This window comes from Suillus subalutaceus (assembly GCF_016647625.1).
Source record: "Suillus subalutaceus strain FC151 chromosome Unknown DFJ58scaffold_23, whole genome shotgun sequence".
Lineage (NCBI taxonomy): Eukaryota > Fungi > Basidiomycota > Agaricomycetes > Boletales > Suillaceae > Suillus > Suillus subalutaceus.
Window position 1 is genome coordinate 25818 of NW_024540272.1, and position 22459 is coordinate 48276.

Here is a 22459-nt window from a genome sequence, read left to right on the forward strand (position 1 = left end):
GCTTGTCACCTTATGCGACTGTATCTGTGCCATGTGGGTTGCCTTTGCCCGACCGGCCTGCGCTGCATGCTCGCTCTCGCTCAAAAATGACAAACAGTTTGGTTTTCCACATCCACGCTCGCGTATTATACCTGCAACTCCTAGGCCCTCCTGTATTATGCGACATCTGGCTTGCACACTCTCCTTACACCACTTTATTGCTGGTATGTGTTTCGGAATTAATTGATATCATGATTGCATTGCAAGCATGTTCGTATCTGTATGGTATAAAAATGCCTGGCAATCAATATGGTTGCCACTAGGCGGGTAGTAATCAACTGAATCTATTCAATTAGATATCAGAATTCCATTTTTTATGCGCATACAAGCGGTGACCTTTGGTCGTTGCTTTTTGTTCGTATCATGATGACTTTTCGCTAGAAAGCAGACATTTGTACACAATATTTGCTGTATCTTTCTCCTCATTCGCTCCTGAAAATAAGCACAGCGTATCTCGACAGCTTTTGACGCGCGACAATGCAATATATAGCTGACCATGAGCCAAAGGATCCGTTCTGAGATCCAGAACTGTGCGAGAGAGCGTGAGTCCTTGGCAGCCGTTGAAAGTAGTTGCATAAGCGAGCCCCGAGGCAAACTGTTTTCGATTCACCGTCCAACTTGAGCGATGAGGATGAAAGGAAAACGTGATGCGTGTAGTACTGTAAGGCTTACAGTCATACGTGCATCACGTTTTCCTAGGTTGTTGAGCAGCTGGACTTCGAGTCTTCGACGAATCGACGATGTAGAGCCGTCATTCCTACTCGTGCATGCCTCACCAGTCCCTTCTCGACTGAGAGGTTGCGTTGTATGGCGCATATGTGTTGTTATAGCAGGTACGACTGAACAATCAGTAAACATACCTGTGAGATGATTCGTGCACTGACGAATAGCGGAGATTCGGACTTTAGAATAGAATGAGTATACTACGGAATGTACCGAATGTAATCTGCGCTCATTCCTATTGCACAAGAATATCAGTCGTCTCTTGTTTCTCGCTCGTATATCTCTCTAACAAGAATATTATGCAATTTATTTGAGATCCAGTCGATGTGGAGGAATTCTGGACGGCATGCGTAGCATCTGAGCATGCGTTAGCGCTGTACAGCATGACGGGTTGGACGCCATTGACACCGAGCCGGCGGCTATTCCTGCTTATATAAGTCGGGATATCTGGAAATTCATCTACTGATATCATTGACCTAAAGGGCATAATTATACTTGCTGTATACTTAGCACACTACCAGCTGGCTTATAATCTTTTCTTGTTGTCTGTTACTGTTTGCACGGTACATTTGTGCCTAAATAATCTTCCAGTCCAACAGAATATCCATAACACTGAAACCCGCAGGATCTCTGAACTACCGCAACGACGAATTACTCCTGCCCAAGAACGAGCGCGCCTTTGTTCCCTATTAAAGTAAACCACGCATCTTCCTGCCCTGCTTTAGTGGCATCCACAGCAGGCGGTAGGCCGGATGAACCCAGAATGCCCGCTTTCATAATAGCTTTGGCAAGAACGGAAACGTGAATCTCCGCGTTGGACGTAAAATGCGACGCGGCGCCAGTCACGTAACTTGAATTAGCCAAATCAATATTGAAATAGAATTTGAGGGAAGGAGAAGCGCACCCGAATATGGTCTCTGCGAGCCTTTTATCAGCACGCTGTGCTCCTTTGAGGAAAGCTGGGCGGAAGACGATGGTGTCCGCATACCCAAGGCGTGCTATGCCTAGTTCTGTGAGACCCTTTGACCTGAAGGAAAGAAATTCGGATAAGGATTAAGGAAGAGAGAGCCGTGGCAATGCTTGCGCACCTCGGATATAGGAAGCGAGAGGACGGGTCAGCACCAGAAGACTATATTTCGCATCAATTCGCATCGTGTGCATCACATGTTATATGTTAAACCCACCGATAGATACACGACACGTTGTTTATGTTCCGGATCATCTGTTTTTGCAGCCTTGCAGGCGTTCACCACATACCTGCGTACGATACATGAGATGGAATCGAGTATGACAGAAAAACTCAACTCACTCTCTATCAATCTTCTCGAACATTTCTGCGCTCCCTGCATTTGCGCGAGTCGTCCCGAGGGTGACGAACACAACGTCCCATCGTCCGTCCTTCAGCTCTGCTGCTTCCAGGTTCTCGAAGTTGATTGTTTTCTGCTCCAGTTTGCCCCTATTCTGGGGAAGATCGGCTTCTGGTGTTACTCGTCTGCCGTATTCGCCAACTTTAGACCATTGATTGTTTGAAAGAAGCTCGCGAAGGAGGTGTGTGCCTGTTGCACCTGTTGCACCTAGAATGAGAGCTGTCGACATGGTGTGTACTATGTAGTAGCCAACTATGTTGGACGTGAACGCAACCCTCGCCAACGCACACGTGAGGCTTCGGCACACTACCAAACATCACCAAACACCACAAAACATCACCCACTTGTGCTCGAGTTTCAAGCCATCAGTCACCGTTGATCCGAAGTTAACGTTGATCCACATCATACTGGTGTGTGTTTGGGTATGGTATACGATGAGCTAGCCTATATGCGTATTACGCATACAGCGTCGACATGGCGGCGCTTCCAGTATGTCTCAGGCACAAGTCCAGCTAACGCCTGCTAATACTCTAGAATTTGGCATCTATGTCAACAAGTCGCAACACAGGCACTGCAGAGCATGTGGTGATACGCTACCATGATATCCTCCGATATCCTTCAAGTTGACAGCTTGAAATAAGGCACGCGCGTGTCGACGGGTGTACTCCCGGGCCTGAGACTACTCCGACGAGATACGCTGCAACCGTGACAGTCTGGCACCAGTGCAACCGCCTGATGCTGATCGGTTCGGAAATTCATCAGCTCTATCCCCAACGCCACTTGGATCTCCCAAAATAATACAACTCCTCTCTGGCATCCAGATATGAAAATCTTCGTGATCTCAGATTCGGCCATAGTGGCGGTGGCGCGATAGCGTCAAGTTCACTGGGGGTCCGGTACAAACACCATCCGTTGAGCTTTAAAAATTGAGAATGCGTTGAATCATTCGACAGGTATCGGGCTGTGGAATTCAAGATATCAGATCTTTTGAGGTCGTGATACCGGTTCATTTTATACGTACGTGTCCCTGTGTATCACCGTGTCCTTGCATGTCTCTCAATTCAGCGTGGATCTACGCGGATCACCCTGGAGTCTATATGAATGCCCGTGTAACTCAACTAACGGCAAGAAGTGACATCGCGTTCAACGACCTGTGAATTTGGCCATATCACACCCGTGTTTTAGATCCTCAGATCGCACAAATAATCTTACAAGGGCCTTGACTCGGATGATGTGCTTTTCGGTACCTGGTGTCACTTAGACTGGCGATGGATTATTATATATTCAATGCGGTACTGCACAGTAAACATTCAAAGAGCATTATTGTTTCGTTTTCAATAAAACGTTACAGGTATCCAACACTACATAGATGAATGGCCGAAAGCCGTCCATCACTAAACATCAAAAATAAAGAAGGGAATTACAGCTCTGTCCAGAACGAGAGCTGGAGACAGTGACTAGATCCATACAACAACAACCACACTACAACCTAGAACAAAATGGCAGCGAGTTTTTGCCAGAAACCCACAGGCGGGTAGTATGGCCCCTCTGTCTCCTCTGGGGTAGGAATACCCTAATCTCACGTGTCAAATTGAGTCGAAGAGTAGCCGCCAAGACACTTACCGTCACAAAGTCCATCTCTTCTGGTTTCCAGACCTCAGTCTTTTTCACAAACTTCCAGCCAAAGTAAAGACCGAAGAACAGCGGTATGTTAATGTCTGCGAGAGGTAATTGGGTTTGTAAATCCATCAAGACTTCACGGAACAATGAGTAGACGCACAGGCAGTGAGGAAACCGGCGGCGGTGAAACCCCAGAAGATTTCGAAGCCGTTGATGAGGATGAAGAAGATGCACCAGCTCAATCCCCAGATCGAAAGCCATGGCTGAAGGTGACGTGTCAGTGTCAGTGTCAGCACTCGGCGGATATCGACAGAGGGTACGTACCTGGAAGCGGTTCCAGTAGTAGAGCTTTGTGCGGTCAATGCCTTGGTGCTTCATTCCGCGGTCTGCATATTTTGTGAGACCTAGATTAGAAGGGAGATAGGTGGATGATGGGCTTACGGAAGAAGATGTAGGTCAAGTTGATAGATCCCCAACCGAAGAAGCCGCCCACAGTTGAGAGGTTGACAAACCAACTAATTAAACGTTAGTACTGATCGTACACCACTCGGAGCACACATACTTGAACACTGTTGCGGAACCTGATTGGATGTTCATGAGCGCGAGGAGTGAAAAAATGCTCTATATATAGAATCAGCGCCATGCAATAGCGCGATGGTCCTAAAAATGACGCACAGAGAACCCAACGGCGACAAGGGGAAGTCCAGAGTTCGTACACCTTGCAAAGATCTTAGGTGCTTGCCCTCGGAGAGCAAGACCGTACAAGATACGAGATGAACAGAAGAGGAAAGAGTTTGCAGCACTGAATGCACTCGTCATGACGCCGGCATTGATGATGCTTGGTAGGACTGTCCATGTAAATATGAACAACGATCAGGTCCAGATTATCGTGAATGTTACCTTTAATCCCAGCACTTGCCATGGCAATGACATAGGGAGACTGGGCAGCAGTACCCGTGGCTGTACCGAATATATTAGACTTGTCCTGCAGGACACGAGCAAGAACTCACATTGGAGCAAGTTGGGATCGTTGTACGGAACGATAAGGCCTGTGATGAAGATACCAAGGATCTGCACGCACCCTTCATCAGGACCTGCACCATTCCAACCAGAATAACAAAGGCTTACATAGAAAACTAAAATACGGAAGAATACCCTGCGGACGGCTTTCGCGATGTTCCGGCGGGGGTTTTCGGTCTCAGAAGCGGCGCTATGAATCAATTTGGAAAATGAGCTTCTTCCGTTGATGGATGGGGTTTGCTTACATTGCGACGAGTTCCATGCCTTGGAATGAGAATGATGCTTGAACAAGAACATTCAAAATACCGAGGAAGCGGTCCAGGCCAACATGCTGTGGTTCTAGTTGAGCACCTGCTAGGATACCGGGGTTTTTCCAGTACTGCCCTCATTGTCAGATCAATTGTTTATTTCCAGTTGACTTTGATACCGACCTGGAAGCCCAACCGGTGGTGATCTGGTGCACCACCAAGATCAATGACCAGACCAACAAGAATGAGACCGGTGATCATCGTGACTTGTGATAGTAGGTAAGGCCGAAATACCACGCCAGCATCAGCAATCAAGCTTACGTTTAATGATTGAGAACATGAATTCCGCTGGTAGTATATATGGTTGAGCCTGAGTCGAGCAGATTCGAGAATAATTATTTCTAACCTTCGCCAAAGTACCTGCGGGAAGGTTGTGAGCATGCACTACATGCAGGGTAAACGCCACATACCGTACACCGAAGATATTCGTCGCGCAAGCAAAAACAATGATAATTGCGGTGTAGATACCCGCGTGATTCGGCTACACGATAAAGTTTTATCAACATGACTGTGAACCAATTGCTTAGCTCACGTTGGAATCCCAATAAGTGATAAGAATCTGGGCGCCCGTGATTTCCACCGGCACGGTTATCCTTTTCACGTGTAAACGTAATGACAAGAGACCAAAAAAAAGACATACACGTTAGTCTGTTAATCCATTAGTACATCGTTTTGTACAGGGACAGATGATTAACTCACATAGAAGTAGTTCTGAATAAATCGTGACGACTGTCAGAAACGCCAGAGACTGCGAACGAGTTGACTTACCCATCCAACCTAGACACCGAGCAATTAGCGATGACATTATTGAATTGAAGAACTCGGTACTTACTGCGAAACCAAGTGCAGGGTCGACCCATCGTGCGGCTGAATAATGTGGATCAATGTCGCGTTTCAAGTAATATGGATTATCCTACAGACCAAAATGAGGGAAGGTCCCTGAAATTGGGGCATGGGACGTCATTTCACCGATGGAACACAGTGAGCTGGAAGAGTATTAAACAATAGCTTAATGAAGGAGTGTGCGAGCGTACGAATATGCCACTGAGCCTACGAGGGCGTATGCGATAAGGGCACCGACGGGGCCTGCGCCACTGAGAGCTTTCCCAGAACCCAGGAAAAGTCCTGTACCGAGTGTTCCAGCGATCTACACCCTTCGTAAGTCAACCCGCAACGGCAACACGATGACATGACATACAGCAATCCTAAAAAAAAAATCAATAAGCTGGTTATAACAAATCAGAGCTAGACATACATTTGAACATGGCGCTGCTTGAGTCGACGCTGTACCAAGTCGATGGAAGCGACATCGAATTTGTGCTTTCCTTCAGCAACGATGTGAACTCCAACGTCTGGCTGGTTCTTCTCGAGGCTGTCGGCATCATACTTGTCACGGTGATCCTCGCTACTCATAATGGAGTCAACGAGGGGGATCACGCCAAAGGAAGATGAGGGGGGTTTCAAAGGGAAGGATTGATATTCGGATCATCTTGGGCAATTAAGTATGGTAGCTACGCATGGCGTGGTGCCAGGTGGTGCCTGATACAGATCAGAAAATATACGACAGGAACCATACTGGTGGCTGATAGGAAGTTTTACAGCAATTTGTTTACCGACAATCAATTATTGGCCGTGTCAAGAATGCGAACCCGTCCAACATAACGATCATTACACGGGTAACATTATGGCCCGAGCACGTTACGGGAAGGCTGGGCCAGGTGAATATGAATATGAATATTTTATTTGGCCGTCTAAGTACCGTGATGGTAAAAGAAGTGGTAAAAGCTGTACGAATAACGAGGTAAATGTGTAAGTTTTTCAGTTGAATGACATGATAAGCACGGATTTAACCGGCTTGTTCCTGATTAGTAGATAACTGCCAAGTGCTCAGCTGTTCTAGGTCTGACGAGCACCAGAAGCTTTGACTTTTCTCGATTCTCGGCTTAGCTGAGTCTCCCAGATCTCCCCCTCTATTGATAATAAGACTCAACGACAAGATCGGAGACCTTGAAAAGTGACTTCTTATTTTCATCCATTAATTCAAATTTGCACACGTTCTGGATCTTAATGTCATCGTTCCATGTGCCGGTTCGGATCAGTCAACAACTACTTCAGGCTGGGCACGCAGGGGGGGCTGGCGCAAGGAAACCACAGCACTACTAGTATGTACTATGCAGGCCGTGCCAGACTCCCGTATATCAATTCGAGGTGGCGTGGCTCAATTACTATTATGGCTTATTTGACGCAATCCAACAAAGTGTGGTAAGTGCAAGCGCCGCATGATAGATTCTCAGGCAGGCCTCCGCTCGCTCACCTCATTATCCGCTTCCATATGCCACCCGTGTGAGTCATCGACCTCGATTGTGGAGTTACCCCAAATTGAAGCAAGGCAGTTCAAGTTGTGTCACCACCGTTTGCTGTTTACTCCTTCAGGCTATCCGAGTCTTCCTCGAAAATTCAGCATCATGATGATGTTGAACGTAGCGACTCGCACCAACTATTAATCTCATATTGAACATCTTCCTTGTTCATCCGCACTAACGTCGTGAACGTTCTAGATGTCATAACGTCACACAGCCTCCCGAGATCGTCCGCGGATTGGACTCATCTGGTCAGTAAAGGGTATACAGCTACCCAACTTTCTGGAACGTCTCGCTCGTAAGCCTCACCGAGCTGTATATCAAATGATCCCCGCTTGCTGTATTGGCTCAAGGACAACGATGCGCTCGGGGAGCTATGCCTGTCAGGTAAAGGAACCCACTTTCCTCTTGATTGAATACAGAACCGATTAGCAACCGGCGCCGTTGTCATCGCGTGGTGCATCGCACTGGAAGTACTGACAGCTCGTCTAACTCGCTACCTCCGCTCCAGCTGACCCATGACAGCCTGTGTCTCCAAATTAAATAATTCGGCTCAGCACACGCACATGGACGGGACCCTCCCACCACCAATCTCACGCGCATTACAGTCCTTACATTCATCCAATGTGCTCCGCCGTTGCGCTCAGACCATAATACGAACATCACGACACTATCCGGCGCGCGCGGGATCACGAGCCTATTAATGAATGCGAGAATTATAGCCCTTCCAAGTTCAAGCCTGATGGTTTCCATATTGATGGGTGTGGTGTGCGCAGTGAGGAGCGCAGTTGTCGCAGCTGAGCGCTGATCTCCAATAACGGCTCAGGAGCATAGAGTTGAAAAACTTCAAAAAGCAAGTTGTTGCGCACTGGGTATACAGTCGTACCGAGTCCGAGGTTCGGGCTGGTTCGGGCCAGGACATACATGGGAATGAAGCTCCCACCTTTGCCTCCGCTTTCACTCCAAATCGGTGTTCCGCAATAACGTGGATGGGTCTCCTCAAACTATCCAGGAAACTCCAGGAAACTGTATCGGATTTTTACCACTCCAAAATTATTTCGTCACGTCAGCGAACGCGAGCTTTTGTATTGGCTGTAGATATCCGGAAGCTCCTGTAGCCTCCTGTAACCCCTTATGTACCTCATATCGAGCCAGAGCAGACCCCGATTGTCAGGATGGGGTAGGACTGCTACCTTAAATTTTGTTATCTCAAACATATTTCAATTTTCATGGAAACTCCTTTGGTTTTTTTAGAGTCAGTTGGGTGTAGAGATAACGTTTCCACGGCTACCCATAACGGTACAGTGTCACGTAGTGTATCATTGATCATCGATCACAGATCTATCACTATATATGTCTGGCAACAGCCTTCTCAGGTAGCTAGAAATTCTGAGACAGATTCTCGTCCAAATTTTATAGAACAGCCCTACGGGTACTCCTGGACCAATGTCATTATTCTGATAGGGGAGCTCAGAGCAGCCTCGCCGTCGTCCGCCGCCGCTGTTGCTGCAAGTGAGTGAAAATATATATTTACGAGCAGTAGCAAAATAATTTAAACTCAAAGTTTCTACTGGTTCCGGCAAGGCAGTACTGTAATGCTTAAACCTTTGATATCAATGATATTTATCATATGTGAAGAGACATGACTGAATAGATATCTCGAAGATTAGGTATCAGTGAGAGGTTGTAGGTTTAAAGGGCTAAATGGCACCGGTGAGGTTCGGAGTATTGGTAGGATGATTGTTGTGACGTCGTGGGAGGTGATTTGCTCAGTATATAACTCATCTTGATGTGCGGCAACAGCAAAAGCAGCGGACAACAGCCTACTTTGAGCTCCCATCTGATTGAAGCTCTTCGTCGCTGAGGAGATAAAAATGTCCAGGAGATGTCGTTGGCTTCGGTGATCATGATGTCGTTTGCGGGTCTTCATCACTTTCTTCACGCAGTTGAGCAAGTGCGACGAGGGAGCTGCGGCATCGCAAGGATCTTAGATGCGCGTATGAATCCTCCGCGAAGTAGCCCCATCGATAAGTAAGGTTGCGATAGAATGGAAGCTAACATACCTGGGCAACGTTGAAATATATCTCATACAGGTCCTGTTATTCGGAGAATTTGAGACCAATCGAGCGACGAGAATTACTGTTCGTGCGAAGCAGGCTAAGATACGACGGACTACCATCGTCAGCAAGCTGCCGATCCATTGTGATAAGCGAGACAGGAGGGACCAAAGCCAACGGCGAAGACAGCAGAAAACGAGGATGCCGTCATTTGATGAGGTGAACAACGACAGAAGGGCTGACGATTGATGGGGGGAGGTACGAGGATTTGAGAACATAGATGTAGATTTCGAACGACGTTCTAAACACTGCTGGAAGTCATCTAGTACTACGACCAAGCATGCCATCGAGACATCAATCATCTTCATCCTCTCCAAGCACATGCACTGCTGCCGACCTCCCTTCCTCCCTTGATAGTGGCGCATACCACTTACTCGCATCAGTCGGGTCTGACAGCTCAATGCCCTCAGGGGAAAAAAACATCATTAGGCTGCTGCGCAGACGACGCATTCCGCCCAGACGTGGAGTAAAGGTGCAGCAAGAAGACAGTGAGGAGGTAGAATAGGAATGCAATGCTGTGAAAGAACTAAGCTGATGAGCATTAACGCGAATCCGTAAAGGCCCCACCTGTACATCGACAGTACATATGTGACGTGATCCATTCCTTCCTCGTGAACAGCTTCGAGCTCCTCGTCTGTAGCAGACATAAAGAGTAACCTGGATACACAGTCAAGAACCAAGCTTGTTTGTGCTATAGTGGCAACGTACCCAGAAGCAACTAGTAACTGATAAATATTGCAATGAGTACTTATCACAACAATTGTTAAAAAATGATACTGACAAACGGTGGCAAGTGCCTGAATGCCCGGGCGGCATTCTGTTTTGTGGCAACACCGGCATCTTTGGGCGCAGAAGGTGCCAGGGTGTGTTCTGAATCATTATCACCCAGTGGAGGCGTCTCCAATAGAGATGAGGGTGGCAGCGGTATGAAACAAACCTCGAGGATACGTGCAAAACCGGCGAGCATCAGCGAGTATCCAAACATAGAGTGAACCTGAAAATACGACCAACATCAGTACACACGAATGGTGAATACATGCAACCTGACATAATTCTTACCTTCGTGGACAACATCAGAGCCTGGGCATGGTCTGACATAGCCCATCCTGTTAATATTATGCTAAGCGCTTGTCAGACCATCGATCAGCACGAGAGAAAGTGCGAAAAGACGAACATCACGCCGGGGACAACATTTCGCTGCATGCGTAGACAAGCTTAGCAATGCACTAAAAGCGATTGGGTACCTACCTGATTATTCCGAGACAGGAAGATGCCAAGAGCGCCTCCTGCCCACCACAGTATCCCAAGAATCCTACGTAGGGATGGTCGATCACTTGACCAATACAATTCTCAGAATAGACGTACGTATGCTGCATATCTTTTACACTCCATTCACCACCGTGGTGTTCAGTAAATGTATTGACTATGCCCTGTGACAAATTTAGCTCGAGCACATTGTATGTCCGTGATACGCGCACCCAAAGCATAATTACCCACGAATCCCACCATTCCGGACTGCGGCTGCTGCGGCGAACCCAGTTGTCCCCGACAACGAGTAAGAGTGCCATAATGATACCATAGGCAATGAATCCACTTCCCTAGAGACTTCAATGAGCACTAACCGAAAATGGACATGACACGTAGACCTACCATAAGATAGTGCGCAGCACATTGTCCGGCTCCTACCTCCCCGCAAAACCCCCTCAGTGTGATGACGCCAAACAAGCCCTGAGCCCAACCAAGGATGGGCCATATACGTCCTAGGATGCCATGGCGCGCACAGCGTATGGTCGTAGGGTACGTTCATGAATATGAAGCTTGAGATAGATCCCAAGGCCCAGCTGGGCAAAGATAGGGACCAAAATCCATGATCCGATATGTGAGTGGATAGAAGAAGGGAACTGTCGACCGCCATGCGCATGGCCAAGAATTATGCCGCCAAAAGTTAGGGCAAAGGCGAGACTCTACGTAACTTCCTTAATCAGAATAAAATCACAAGACGACACAATGCAACGCACTTGTACAGGAACATGCCATTTACTTCGTGTAAGTCCAAGTACCATACCCACGGGGAATATGAAACCCCATACGATAGCCTGGAGGGCGATATGTATCCAGAGAATGGCGTCAACTGGGGCATGTAGTTGTTCTTCTGTAAGGTCTTCTCCATGATGTTCATGAGCGAGCACCGGCACTACCCAAGTGAAGACGAGGGGTATCCATAAGAACAAGTTGGCTGCCATTAACAACGCTGAGCGATCTTGAATTCCCCTGTTGATCAGATTCGATGTGCTTATGGATTCTGGAACAGAACTAAACGACGTGTATCGATTTCGGCATGCCGGCAATTTCCTGGTAAACACGTGGGAAGAAAAGGATTCTGATGACGACACGAGCCCAGACCTTCCCCAGATCTGGCCTTGCACCAATGTTGCATGTCTACCAGTAGCACTCGAAGATACCTTTTTCTTATTGAATAACTCGCGAGCCTTCCTCCCAACCAGTCTCTCACTTTACCATGAGAACAGTAAACGACCCAAGTTCTGGACAGCAAGTCTTCGCATATCCGAGGGCACCCAATTGTTTTTAGATGCGTCTCGCACAGGTTTTAAATGAACAAGGTACTTTACACGGGTCCAATATCTACTGGCTGGATGGACATCCTGACTTTTCTTAACAGATGCAGTGATGGTTTCGATTATACAAGCCCACTCATCACACATGCTTGTCATGGAGATTTGCTTGAGCAAGTTGTCATGCACTTAGAAGAGTTCATCGTCTTCTGTAAGAACACTCGTTACGCATCACTGATGTACCATATCAATGTCTGCTCGACCTCACAGCTCCTTCGGAAGTGGACATCGCCGCGGACTCGGAGTCCATACGTTATGCAACTCGTGCAATTGGTTCTGTTTCTGGACTAGATGTCGGCGTTGAGGAAGTCTTGGCGGAATATTCAGCTCATTTTGCGTTGGCGAATGATTGTTAATCCTATGCGATTCTACTGTCAATGTATGATGTTCTTCGACTTGTACTGACGTCCATCTTGACCAGTGTTAGCCATGTGGTAAGCGTGACAGGACAGGACAGGAATCTGTTGCAGGTTCGAAACCTGCCCAACAGTCTTTTGCTCTTACTACGCCTTGAACATTCACTCATAGATGGATCCTTCAAGGTCTATTTTAAGTAGTCATAGCCAACTGGCACTAGAACAGATTAGAAATCTGCTCACATGGACCGCGCAGGTTTGAAACTTGCTCACAAATGATTTTTCCTCACCCTGACATTCACTCATGGACAGTTCCTGCAGGAGGTCCATCTCAATATCAAGTGTGCTGGTCAAAGTGGTTGCCATACTAGAATCGAAATCTGGTTCTCTTGGCCTGCGCAGGTTCGAAACCTGCCAGCAAATCATTTTTCCCTCTTATCACACCTTGACATTCATTCATGGACAGTTCCTCGGAGATTGATCTCAACTTCGTCCTAGTCAAAGTGGTTACCACAACAGAATTAAAATCTGTTTATTTTCCACTGCGCAGGTTTGAAACCTGATGAACACCAGTTTTTTCTATCGGAACACACCTTGACATTAACTCATGGGTAGTTTCCTCGGACGTTCATCTGAACTGGTCTTACTAGCCAAATGGTCACCACAACGGAGTTAAAATCTGTTTCTCTTGGACTTCGCAGGTTTGAAACCTGCCAACAACTACTTTTTTATCGGAACACCCCTTGATACCCAAATATCCACACAATTCCCGACAGACGTTTCGCCTTGTCTATCTGCAATGTGCATGAGTGCGACGTCGAGCTTGGCTGTGATTAGCTCGCATTTGTTCGTGCGAGCTTCGATGGTCCTTGATTCCAACAGCCTTCGGAAATGTATGTCGCCCAACTTTCTGCAGCTTTCTGCAGATCACAGTTGGATTTTCCAGCCTGAAGGTCCTTGCGTGCATTCATGTGTACTAGAGCAAAATGATCATACTTTGGACAATTTTTTGATGGCTATGAAACCTTACAAAGACTACAGGTTGTTCTGAACGCGTCAATGGTTGCCTATGGACTTCCGGCAGACATTGACTTGTCTATGGAAAATTTGCGCGAGTCTGTTTCTCATCATGTTGATACGGGACTCTGGATCTCATTCGTCGTGAGCATTTGAAGGGTGCGACTCCGCGCATCAACGGTTCAGCTATCGATTTCCCTGACTACTTATATTTGTAGCACAGATTTGAATCAAGTGCGATTTCGATTGAATGCGATCGTAGCGGGCTCTGCCGCGAGTGGCCCAGGTGCGAGCGTCCCTAACTGAATACACTAAGTATACGAAAGTTGATGGATTCCGACCCGTCGGCTTCGAGGTTCGAGTTTAGACTTGGTAGAATTCTGAAACACAAATTGGATAATCGTAGTGCTAGTACTACTGATGTAGGATACATTATAATAGAGTGATCTGATAATGACACTCAAGTTTGCCGCAAAGTCCCGCAGGCCATATAGAACTGTGAGCGACTGAATACCCTGAGTCGACCTCCGCAGAAGCTCATGTGGAGTCTGTGTCTGGGAGCTCAGGGTTGTCACAAGAACGCGAATCCCTATGGAAAAGTTGTAGTAGCTTACTGATGGAGATCGATGGAGACGAAACAACATGTCCATCGGAGATTCGGAGATGGACGGTTACAGTCCGAGATTCGTGTGTGCCATTCTGTGAAGTTCGGTACCACTGGCCGGCGGTAGATACCAGACTGCACACTGGTAGAATGGATATATTCCAGGGTGGATAACTAGATTAAAGGATGTAGTATCGGACTTTTAGGGTCATTGGCCATAAGGATATATCATTATGACTGTATCCTGTGATGCTGTGACATGGCACGAGCGAGGAGGACGAGGGAGAACGGCAGTACTAAAGTTTCGGTGGCTTTTTGTAGTGATGATCATGACATACAGTGACACCTGAGACATAGCCAAATTACTATCAGTCCGCGACAGACGTGACTGGGAGACATATTTGAAATCACATAGATAGCCTCGGGTATGCCATCTGTCCATACTACATAGAATTGTTCTGGATCTCAGGTGTGCATGTATGATCATGAGGGGATGTGCGGACGGTCCGATATTATACTTGAGATCTGAAGCTTGAAGGGCCAGCTTAGCGTATATATATAGTTCTATTACTAACTCCGACAAGTCCTCCGATGCCTTTATTGTGATCAATTATGACCTGGCGCGGCCTCTTGAAGTGCATCATGATTCATGTCATTATACGAGCCCTTCACTAAATCACCAATGGATAGCCTGGGGAATAAGAAGGGCAGAGGAAGCCAGGTATGCTATAATAATACCTCTATAGCTCAACTGACTTGTGAAAGAAGCAGCATACATATGGTACCGACTCCAATATATGGCTCGCTACCCATCATGATACCGCGGCTATGGCTGCCCGCCAACTCAGATCAACAGAGAGTTGGTTTATGTATGTCGTACGTATTACTAGTAGGAATCGGACTATATTTCAGTCGTCGACCTAGGAACCGCACCGCAAACTTTAATTGACAGTTTATCTCGTCCTGCATGCTCAAAAAAATAAACTGTTATCAGTGAGTGAGGGTTCTACTGGGTGCGCCTTCGGGGTCACACCTGCATGACCCGCTATGACCTGGCGCGTCCGTCGGGCAGGAGGCCTGATATAAATTGCGCTTCCTCTTGAATCTGGTTTTGGGCCATCTCCCTGCCGATCGAGCTACTGTACAATGAGACAAATCCTGGCGGGCTTGGTGCTCTTGAGCACGTTTGTTGCCCGTGCGTGGGCTGCCAGTGGGCAACCAACTCATATTTATGGTGTCAATTTGGGTTCGTGGTAAGCGTCACTCTGCGTCTGCGACCGACTGTTGAACTCAAGTGGTAGCGCAGGTTAGTCTTGGAGCTATGGATGCTTCCTCAAGGTGATAAACCGACGAACTACGCAAGTACGCGTTCACTAAACCAGTTTCCCTAGGGTGGGTGGATATGGGTGGACAATTATGTGGTTCAGATTGTTCGACATGCATTTCAACCGAGTCGTACGTTCCTATTCTATACTGTTTGTATGTGAAATTCGATTCGTTCTGTGATAATCTAGGTCATTTGCACGGGCGTATCCCGACACTGTCGACGCTACATTCGCTCAACACTGGGACACATGGTTTACACAGAGCGATGTCAGCACACTGAAGGCGGCCGGTATCAACACTGTCCGCATTCCTGTGAGTCGAGTCCAAGGCACACCGCGAACTTGGCCAAGCTAACTGGACGGCTTGATCTGCTTTACCTTTTCTATCCCGTGCAAACTTGTGTCTTATGCAACGTGTTCGTACATAGCTAGGATATTGGATAGTGGAGGATTTAGTCGATAGGCCGTCCGAATCATACCCTCGGGGCGGTCTTAACTATTTGGTAAGGAACTCTGTAGTTCAATCCTCTGGTTAAACTCGAGCTTTTGCAACTAGCGCCGGGGCTTGGGCTGGCTGCAAAATGCCGGGATCCAAGTGATCCTGGATCATCACGCATTGCCCGGGGTTCAAACGGCTAAGCAAATGTTCACTGGAAAGTAAGTTACCATTTTCTCACTATTTGTACTGTACTGAGAATGATTTTTACCAGTTGCACTACTGATGTTCAGTTCTACGTGAGTCATTTTGCAGCTGGTAAAAGCAATAACCATAATACCTTGTATATAGACTCCATACAACTATGGCCGTGCACTGGTGTGGACAGCGGTCATGGCCACGCTTTCTCACCTGGACCCTGATTTTGAAAATGTATTTGCGATCGAAGCAGCCAATGAGCCTATTAATGACGCGGCTCAAACACCTGACTATGGTACCTGTATGCATCACTCATCAGAAGTTTTTTTATTTGTGCTCTCATGATTACTGAATCTTCATACAGTCCAAGAGAACTTCGTCCAGACAATCCGTGCTGTTGAACTCACACTCGGAATCTCTGTGCCGTTGTCCAATTTATCCGTATCTGTATCAGCGTCCGTCTCGAACAACTTCACTGCTGCATTGATTGAGACATCCTCGGCAACCATCTTCTCGGCGGAGGTGCAAGCGGCACTTTTAGAAGCGGTTCCGATTATAATGAGGATTGGAGCAACAGTACGGTTTGCAGACTATATTTGAAGCATCACCCTTCAAGCAATCCGGTACTCCGTTAGTGGCGAAGTGAGTTTGTTTGTTACATGTTCTTGCTAGAATACACTGACAATGGCATGCAAAGCTTCATGGATGTGAATTGGCAGTACAACAATCCCTCTAACCCAGCTGATGTTGCGATTGGCCCTCAAGCCTACGACGACCACTTGTATTACTCGTGAGTGCGCAGCCGACTACATCAAATCATCATGATTTCTTAAATTCTCTCTACAGGTCGGCCGTATGTCGTGTGTATGTAGCTTGTTGCTTCTCATTGATAATTTTATAGGGAAATGACCCGACGTCATACATGATCAGTATCTGCAGTATGTCTTCTTCGTTGGTTCGACAATGGCATACTCAGTTGTGGTATAGATCTTCCAGAAATCAAGGCTGACGCAGCACTCGGCAACTCTCCGCTCTGGTTCGGAGAGTGGTCACTCGATACACAGTTCAATGCCACAGACGAGTTCCTTTACCAGTGGGCTGACGCACAGAAGTTGGCTTATAGTAAAGGTGCTGGATGGATTGTACGTATCCCATAGTGTTTGATCAAGACGTCACTCAAAGAAGAATCCTTTAGTACTGGAATTTCAAGATCGAGACATCGAACCTCACCAACGGGACTGCCCGTGCAAGGCAATGGTTAGTCAAGACGCATACCAGAGTACTTTATGAATGACCTGACGGTTATCTAGGTCATACCTTGAGGGGTTGGAACTCGGGTTCTTTACCCAGGACCCCGCGGCGTTCCACGATCCAAACGTGTGTGCTCCATACACGAACAGCACCTCGAATAGTACCTCGAATAGCACCTCGAGCAGCACCTCGGACAACAATTCAAACAGCACCAGTTCAAGTGTGCCCATATCGATCCCTACAGGTTATCGACCACTCCTTTATTCCATGTTCTCCTTTTTATCAGTAATATTCCTTTAAGCATGCTGGCAATGAGGTTCATTCCATAGAATGATACATATATTCTCGTTGACATCACAAGTTCTTTCTGTTGTCACGCATTCTTTTTAGACACGACGGTAATCCTCAGGGAGACTGTTCATTGTACATGTACTTGATACCAAACTTCGTCGACAGTGACATTCTTTACTGTTCATCGGACTATTTGAATGATAGATTGACATGTGCTTTGGCAAGATCTTTGCACGAATCTGAGTCATTTTTGCAGAATCCTTTGTGGTGATTATACACAAAACATCGCGACGGGAGTCAAGCTAGAAATACAAATTTGTACAATATGATTCGAGTCAGCGAAGGCACGTGGTCGGCTTAAGTTCAAGCAAATGTTATACGAGTGACGATACTACTGGATTCTGGGCGTGGACAGTATACTTGTTACTACTGATTTTGCGATACCCCTCGGAATGAAGCTGTTTTCGTAACACCAGAATACAATCATGGCACAGACAAGTGTGTCAGAGAAACGGAACTCAACTCTATACGCACAGTATATGATACATAGGCCGTCCTCTAAGCCTATCAAAGCGATATGCAGTGGCGGCGGAGAAGTAGGGAGGCGTCGTGAAAAGCATGACGAGGGCTGCACTATCAAACAAACTCGGATTAACGACAGCAATACAAGTCATGGTCATATATAGAAACCGATCTGGACATGGCCATTGAATGGAGCTCACAGAAAAATAACAGAGATCGTACTTGACGAGCGCGAAACAGTATTGATGAATCGCACAAAGGTGTAATGATTCAGGACTCAATTGAGCTCGTCTGGAGTGCAAAATGTAAGTGGAGAATCTGGAGATGGGGCCTCCTGTTGAACAAACCTGGTGTTGGTAGAATTCGAGGACTCTGAACAAAGATCCAATCTGATGGGGCTAGAGCTTACATCGCAACTGATAAGTACGTTGTTGTCCCAGCTAGTAGCTAGTAACAGTGGCAAATTAGTGTTCCCCGAGCCAACCTCTATAAATGTAGGGTCGGCTGTTGCCAACGTAATGTATGCTTGAAAACGTGACCAATTAACATGACTGAGAAGATTCAACTCGAAAGACTAGAGAAATTAATATTATCTTACCGCTACTTCCGCTGCTAGTGGAACGCACATTTACGATTGTTCACAGGAAAGAGCCAAAAACGATAAGGAGGAGACAGCTGCCTGTCACGCCAGCATATTCGTTCAGACTATAGGTCACATTCACAAGGCCGGACGATCAGCGACTTTAGTATAGATATTGCAACACATCCTACCAGTGGTGGACTCACACCATTCAACGTCTGTGTTGCCCCGTTACGCGGTCGCGGCTGTGACAATATTCAACTGTTGCGAGATTTCGATGAAAATTTGCTGATGCCACACCATGATATTCCTGCAAATTGAAGACGAGAGATTGGTAAGATTGGATATATGGTGACGGAGAGATGGTAGTATATAAGAAGACGCAGAAATCAGGAGAAGAGCTTGTCGATTAGCTAGTATAGCATGTCTTTTGGTTTAAGGAAAACAAAGGTGCACGGCGGAGCTCGATTACATAAAGGTCTATGATCATAAACTTCTTTCGATAGAATAATATATGCCAGTTTCGTAATGTCCACTTCTGATCTGCTCGTTCCCCTACATGTTGCATATATCAGAGCTCTTGGAGATGTTGGTTCTTTAACTCTTACTCAATGAACTGATCTCTAAGTCTTCAAGCAGAGCAAAAATGAACTGTCATATCACCTCTCGGCTCACCTAAGGATGAACGCGGTGTACTGGGGCTTGGCTGCTCTTTTTATCATGGGACACGAGGATGCGTTGGACCGTGATGAGATGATAGACTTCGTTATGAGCTGCTGGGATGAAGAGGCAGGTTTGTTCCTATCAAGAGATCCATGCCATCTCGAGCTCACATTCCGCAGGCGCTTTTGGCGCTCATCCTGATCATGACGCACACCTGCTTTCTACTCTCAGCGCAATACAAATTTTGTTGATGCAGAATGCGCTCAATAGAGTCGATGTTGACCGCGTTGTGAAATGTGCATTGTTTATCTATTATCGAATGGTTTGACATCACTGACATGGCTCAGTCATCTTATCTTTGCAGCAACCTTCTGGAGTTTTTGCGGGTGACGCCTTTGGCGAAACTGATACACGCTTTTTGTATTGTGCGGTCAATGCTCTCTCGCTTCTCGGAAAGCTTGATGAGTTGGACGTCGAGAAAACGGTCGCATATATCAGGCGTTGCAGGAATTTTGATGGTGGATTTGGAGCCGTTGCGGGTGCGGAAAGTCATGCTGCACAAGGTGAGCATTCCAACACACATGTAACTTCGGAACGCTGGAGCGCCATAGTGTTTGTTTGCGTTGCGGCACTCGCTATTCTGGACAGATTGGATGAGGTCGATCAGCCGACCCTGTGTTGGTGGTTATCAGAGCGACAACTACCGAATGGAGGACTTAACGGGCGCCCTGAAAAGCTGGAAGATGTGAGTTTCGGTACACATGACTGCTCTGCAGTGTTCCTGATTCTCTGTTTACAGGTTTGCTACAGCTTCTGGGTGCTATCCGCCCTTTCTATCCTTGGCAAACTCTCATGGATAGACTCTAGTAAACTCGAGGCTTTCATCCTCTCTGCGCAAGACACCGACTCAGGAGGTATTGCCGACCGCCCGGGCGATATGCCTGATGTCTTCCATACAAATTTTGGCTTGGCCGGTGCGTAAGATGGTCCAATCTCAGAACCAACCTCAGAACCATCTTTTCGACAGGTCTTTCATTATTGGGATACCCGGCACTAGTGGACCTTGACCCAGTGTATTGCATGCCTGCTGGTATCATTGAAAATTTGGGTCTCAGGAAGGGATGGAAGGCTTTGCAGAGAAGGACTTCGTGATTTGCGTTTGGATTGAGGTTACATACGTCGAGAAATTTACTGGAAGAAGTGACCAGACTCTGACTCTGAATTTAGAATCGGTACAGTATTTGCCTGGATTGCGGGTATATATATGCAAGGTAGTAGCGCTGGAAGGCTGTTCTCGTTGTCACATCTCTCTTGGTTGAGTCAGTCCCTAGTGAGCGCTAAACCCACTCATGCACCGGTGTCTGCACCTCGAAGAAATTTTGCAAGAAATCTTCAAAAATGCTGACTATAGGACATTGACGATTCTCGCCAGGACATGCCGATTGTTTTACGAGCCCGCGCTGAACGTAATCTACTCAGATCTTCCGGGGCTGCAGCCGTTAATTGAGCGTTTACCCCATGATTTGTGGTCAACCGGCTCCGGTGAAATGGTGAATGTTCAAATGAAGATTCTGAGAACTCTTCTAACTAGCTACGGTGTCTAGGTCATCCGAGGACCCCTGCGCCCCCAGGATTGGGAAGTCTTTGCAGGCTATTCTCGCCGGGTTCGTAGCCTACGGCTTAGATGGTTCGCGAGCGATGCCAAGCTTTATCGCGCCCTTTTGTCGCCCCCTAATCCCTCGTTTCTTCTACCCAACCTTCGTACATTCACTTGGCACTGTCTCAGCACCCGTTCTGCAGCTGGACTCGATGACATGATCGCTTTCATGCGTCTGATCTTCTGCCACAACCTCGCGGCAGCGCAGCTTATCGTATCGGAATATGCTCTTGCTACATTTTCCGATCTCGGATGCACCTCGCTTAGGCACCTAGTCATCCAAAGTCATAAAGTTGCTATCAGTGCAAATGTCACAGAAGATGCGATATGCAAACTTTCTGCTTTGAGATCTCTCGCGTGTGGAGAGGTCTCAGTCAGAGCTCTTCATCACTTGGCGCAATTTCCATTGTTGAGCCGCTTGACTGTTTGGCTTGGAGACGATATCCCATCCGCACTTACCTTTCCAAGGTTTCCATTTAGCAAACTTCGCTATCTGACAATCAATACTAAATCTATCGGTCCGTGCCTCTCCATACTCAAGGCGACCAACTGGAACATACGCTGTTTCCACCATCGGATGGATGCGGGGTATGATCCCGCTGGACGCAAGGTGCTTCTGGAACTGCTTCCCTTGCAGCTTGCGCACGAGTCACTGAAGTGCATTTCCCTGCACACCGCCTCTCCTCATCCAGACGACGACCCTATCACAAATCCCTTTTCACTGAAGCCGCTTTTGAGCTTCAAGAATCTGTTGATACTGGAGCTCATCGGAGCTATCCTCCCAGAACTGGATAACGCCAGGTTACAAAAACTCGCCATTGCGTGGCCGCAGTTGCGGGTTCTCATCCTGCATCAGAAAGCAGGGTTGTATCGTGTTCCACGAGTAGATCTCACTGGGCTTGTTCTACTCCTGGAACATTGCCCCGAACTATATCAGCTCGCCCTTTCCGTGAATGCAATCATCGATACCAAGGCACCTCCTGCGCCTCCGATGAGCAGCATCAGCAATAAGCTCATTACCTTCATCAATTTTTCCAATTCGCCGATTACGAAAACAGCCGAAGTTGCAGCGTTTCTGTCTGCTATCGTGCCCAACCTCCGAGAAACGTTATCTTGGACAGGAGAGGTGCGGTGCCCTGGTGGAAGCGTTCAAGAGTATCGAAAACGGTGGGAGGATGTAGCAGAGTTGGTGTGTATATTTGCAGAGGTGCGGAAGCAGGAAAGAGAAGCCTGCATGCATGCACTCAAAAATGAAGTAGTGCGTTAAGTCACGGTAATCCCCGAGTCCGTGTGGACCACCGTGCTTGCTGTCAGTCCATGCATATGGCCCAGACAGCATAATATGCTGCATTTCTTGGATTCCTCTATCCAT

The 22459-nt window shown here is 47.2% G+C and overlaps 6 protein-coding genes across 6 annotated transcripts; 3 read left to right on the forward strand and 3 right to left on the reverse strand.

Moving 5' to 3' along the window:
- Window positions 1-1275: 1275 nt before the first annotated feature.
- On the reverse strand, window positions 1276-2382 carry DFJ58DRAFT_700060 (uncharacterized protein). Its single transcript, XM_041383562.1, has 5 exons — window positions 2072-2382; window positions 1947-2019; window positions 1851-1891; window positions 1667-1789; window positions 1276-1612 (listed from the first exon to the last, which is right to left on the reverse strand). The coding sequence occupies exons 1-5, from the start codon at window positions 2356-2358 to the stop codon at window positions 1414-1416; spliced, it is 723 nt and encodes a 240-aa protein (XP_041246767.1). The 5' UTR covers window positions 2359-2382; the 3' UTR covers window positions 1276-1413.
- A 1050-nt stretch (window positions 2383-3432) lies between these two features.
- On the reverse strand, window positions 3433-6849 carry DFJ58DRAFT_773494 (general APC amino acid permease). Its single transcript, XM_041389336.1, has 24 exons — window positions 6333-6849; window positions 6276-6282; window positions 6112-6224; window positions 5999-6063; window positions 5910-5944; window positions 5846-5854; window positions 5777-5788; window positions 5718-5725; window positions 5610-5670; window positions 5488-5558; window positions 5424-5437; window positions 5339-5365; window positions 5201-5283; window positions 5015-5148; window positions 4878-4959; window positions 4760-4820; window positions 4650-4709; window positions 4425-4597; window positions 4312-4370; window positions 4191-4264; window positions 4074-4135; window positions 3910-4012; window positions 3753-3847; window positions 3433-3702 (listed from the first exon to the last, which is right to left on the reverse strand). Exons 1-24 carry the CDS (start codon window positions 6488-6490, stop codon window positions 3619-3621), a joined length of 1650 nt encoding a protein of 549 aa, XP_041246768.1. The 5' UTR covers window positions 6491-6849; the 3' UTR covers window positions 3433-3618.
- A 2782-nt stretch (window positions 6850-9631) lies between these two features.
- DFJ58DRAFT_773500 (uncharacterized protein) lies at window positions 9632-11868 on the reverse strand. The gene is made up of 12 exons (XM_041389337.1): window positions 11573-11868; window positions 11356-11518; window positions 11205-11314; window positions 11033-11152; window positions 10920-10984; window positions 10803-10866; window positions 10729-10751; window positions 10614-10674; window positions 10340-10548; window positions 10122-10211; window positions 10016-10069; window positions 9632-9984 (listed from the first exon to the last, which is right to left on the reverse strand). Exons 1-12 carry the CDS (start codon window positions 11795-11797, stop codon window positions 9849-9851), a joined length of 1320 nt encoding a protein of 439 aa, XP_041246769.1. The 5' UTR covers window positions 11798-11868; the 3' UTR covers window positions 9632-9848.
- A 3442-nt stretch (window positions 11869-15310) lies between these two features.
- On the forward strand, window positions 15311-17908 carry DFJ58DRAFT_839065 (glycoside hydrolase family 5 protein; the record flags this gene model as incomplete). The annotated part of the gene is made up of 17 exons (XM_041392495.1): window positions 15311-15417; window positions 15471-15526; window positions 15592-15619; window positions 15679-15802; window positions 15918-15992; window positions 16046-16146; window positions 16200-16224; window positions 16277-16424; window positions 16488-16699; window positions 16740-16765; window positions 16821-16913; window positions 16970-16976; window positions 17025-17061; window positions 17111-17265; window positions 17319-17380; window positions 17434-17500; window positions 17870-17908. 17 exons carry the CDS (start codon window positions 15311-15313, stop codon window positions 17906-17908), a joined length of 1362 nt encoding a protein of 453 aa, XP_041246770.1.
- A 1377-nt stretch (window positions 17909-19285) lies between these two features.
- DFJ58DRAFT_773525 (rab geranylgeranyltransferase) lies at window positions 19286-20738 on the forward strand. Its single transcript, XM_041389338.1, has 7 exons — window positions 19286-19355; window positions 19407-19560; window positions 19610-19726; window positions 19778-19993; window positions 20042-20175; window positions 20230-20404; window positions 20458-20738. The coding sequence occupies exons 1-7, from the start codon at window positions 19296-19298 to the stop codon at window positions 20580-20582; spliced, it is 981 nt and encodes a 326-aa protein (XP_041246771.1). The 5' UTR covers window positions 19286-19295; the 3' UTR covers window positions 20583-20738.
- A 17-nt stretch (window positions 20739-20755) lies between these two features.
- DFJ58DRAFT_680787 (uncharacterized protein) lies at window positions 20756-22370 on the forward strand. Its single transcript, XM_041383206.1, has 2 exons — window positions 20756-20980; window positions 21035-22370. Exons 1-2 carry the CDS (start codon window positions 20780-20782, stop codon window positions 22352-22354), a joined length of 1521 nt encoding a protein of 506 aa, XP_041246772.1. The 5' UTR covers window positions 20756-20779; the 3' UTR covers window positions 22355-22370.
- The last annotated feature ends 89 nt before the right edge of the window (window positions 22371-22459 follow it).

Coding starts and splice junctions, on each gene's coding strand:
- DFJ58DRAFT_700060 (XM_041383562.1), bottom strand. CDS start 2,358: ATGTCGACAGCTCTCATTCTAGGTGCAACAGGTGCAACAGGCACACAC. Junction 2,020..2,071: donor TTCGAGAAGATTGATAGAGA/GTGAGTTGAGTT, acceptor TATCGTACGCAG/GTATGTGGTGAACGCCTGCA. Junction 1,613..1,666: donor CTCGCAGAGACCATATTCGG/GTGCGCTTCTCC, acceptor GGCTAATTCAAG/TTACGTGACTGGCGCCGCGT.
- DFJ58DRAFT_773494 (XM_041389336.1), bottom strand. CDS start 6,490: ATGAGTAGCGAGGATCACCGTGACAAGTATGATGCCGACAGCCTCGAG. Junction 5,559..5,609: donor TCACTTATTGGGATTCCAAC/GTGAGCTAAGCA, acceptor TTTATCGTGTAG/CCGAATCACGCGGGTATCTA. Junction 4,265..4,311: donor GGTTCCGCAACAGTGTTCAA/GTATGTGTGCTC, acceptor ACGTTTAATTAG/TTGGTTTGTCAACCTCTCAA.
- DFJ58DRAFT_773500 (XM_041389337.1), bottom strand. CDS start 11,797: ATGGCAGCCAACTTGTTCTTATGGATACCCCTCGTCTTCACTTGGGTA. Junction 10,549..10,613: donor CTCTGATGTTGTCCACGAAG/GTAAGAATTATG, acceptor TCGTATTTTCAG/GTTCACTCTATGTTTGGATA. Junction 10,070..10,121: donor TATGTACTGTCGATGTACAG/GTGGGGCCTTTA, acceptor GTTCTTTCACAG/CATTGCATTCCTATTCTACC.
- DFJ58DRAFT_773525 (XM_041389338.1), top strand. CDS start 19,296: ATGTCCACTTCTGATCTGCTCGTTCCCCTACATGTTGCATATATCAGA. Junction 19,727..19,777: donor TGTTGACCGCGTTGTGAAAT/GTGCATTGTTTA, acceptor GACATGGCTCAG/TCATCTTATCTTTGCAGCAA. Junction 19,994..20,041: donor GGAAAGTCATGCTGCACAAG/GTGAGCATTCCA, acceptor GGAGCGCCATAG/TGTTTGTTTGCGTTGCGGCA.
- DFJ58DRAFT_680787 (XM_041383206.1), top strand. CDS start 20,780: ATGCACCGGTGTCTGCACCTCGAAGAAATTTTGCAAGAAATCTTCAAA. Junction 20,981..21,034: donor CAACCGGCTCCGGTGAAATG/GTGAATGTTCAA, acceptor TACGGTGTCTAG/GTCATCCGAGGACCCCTGCG.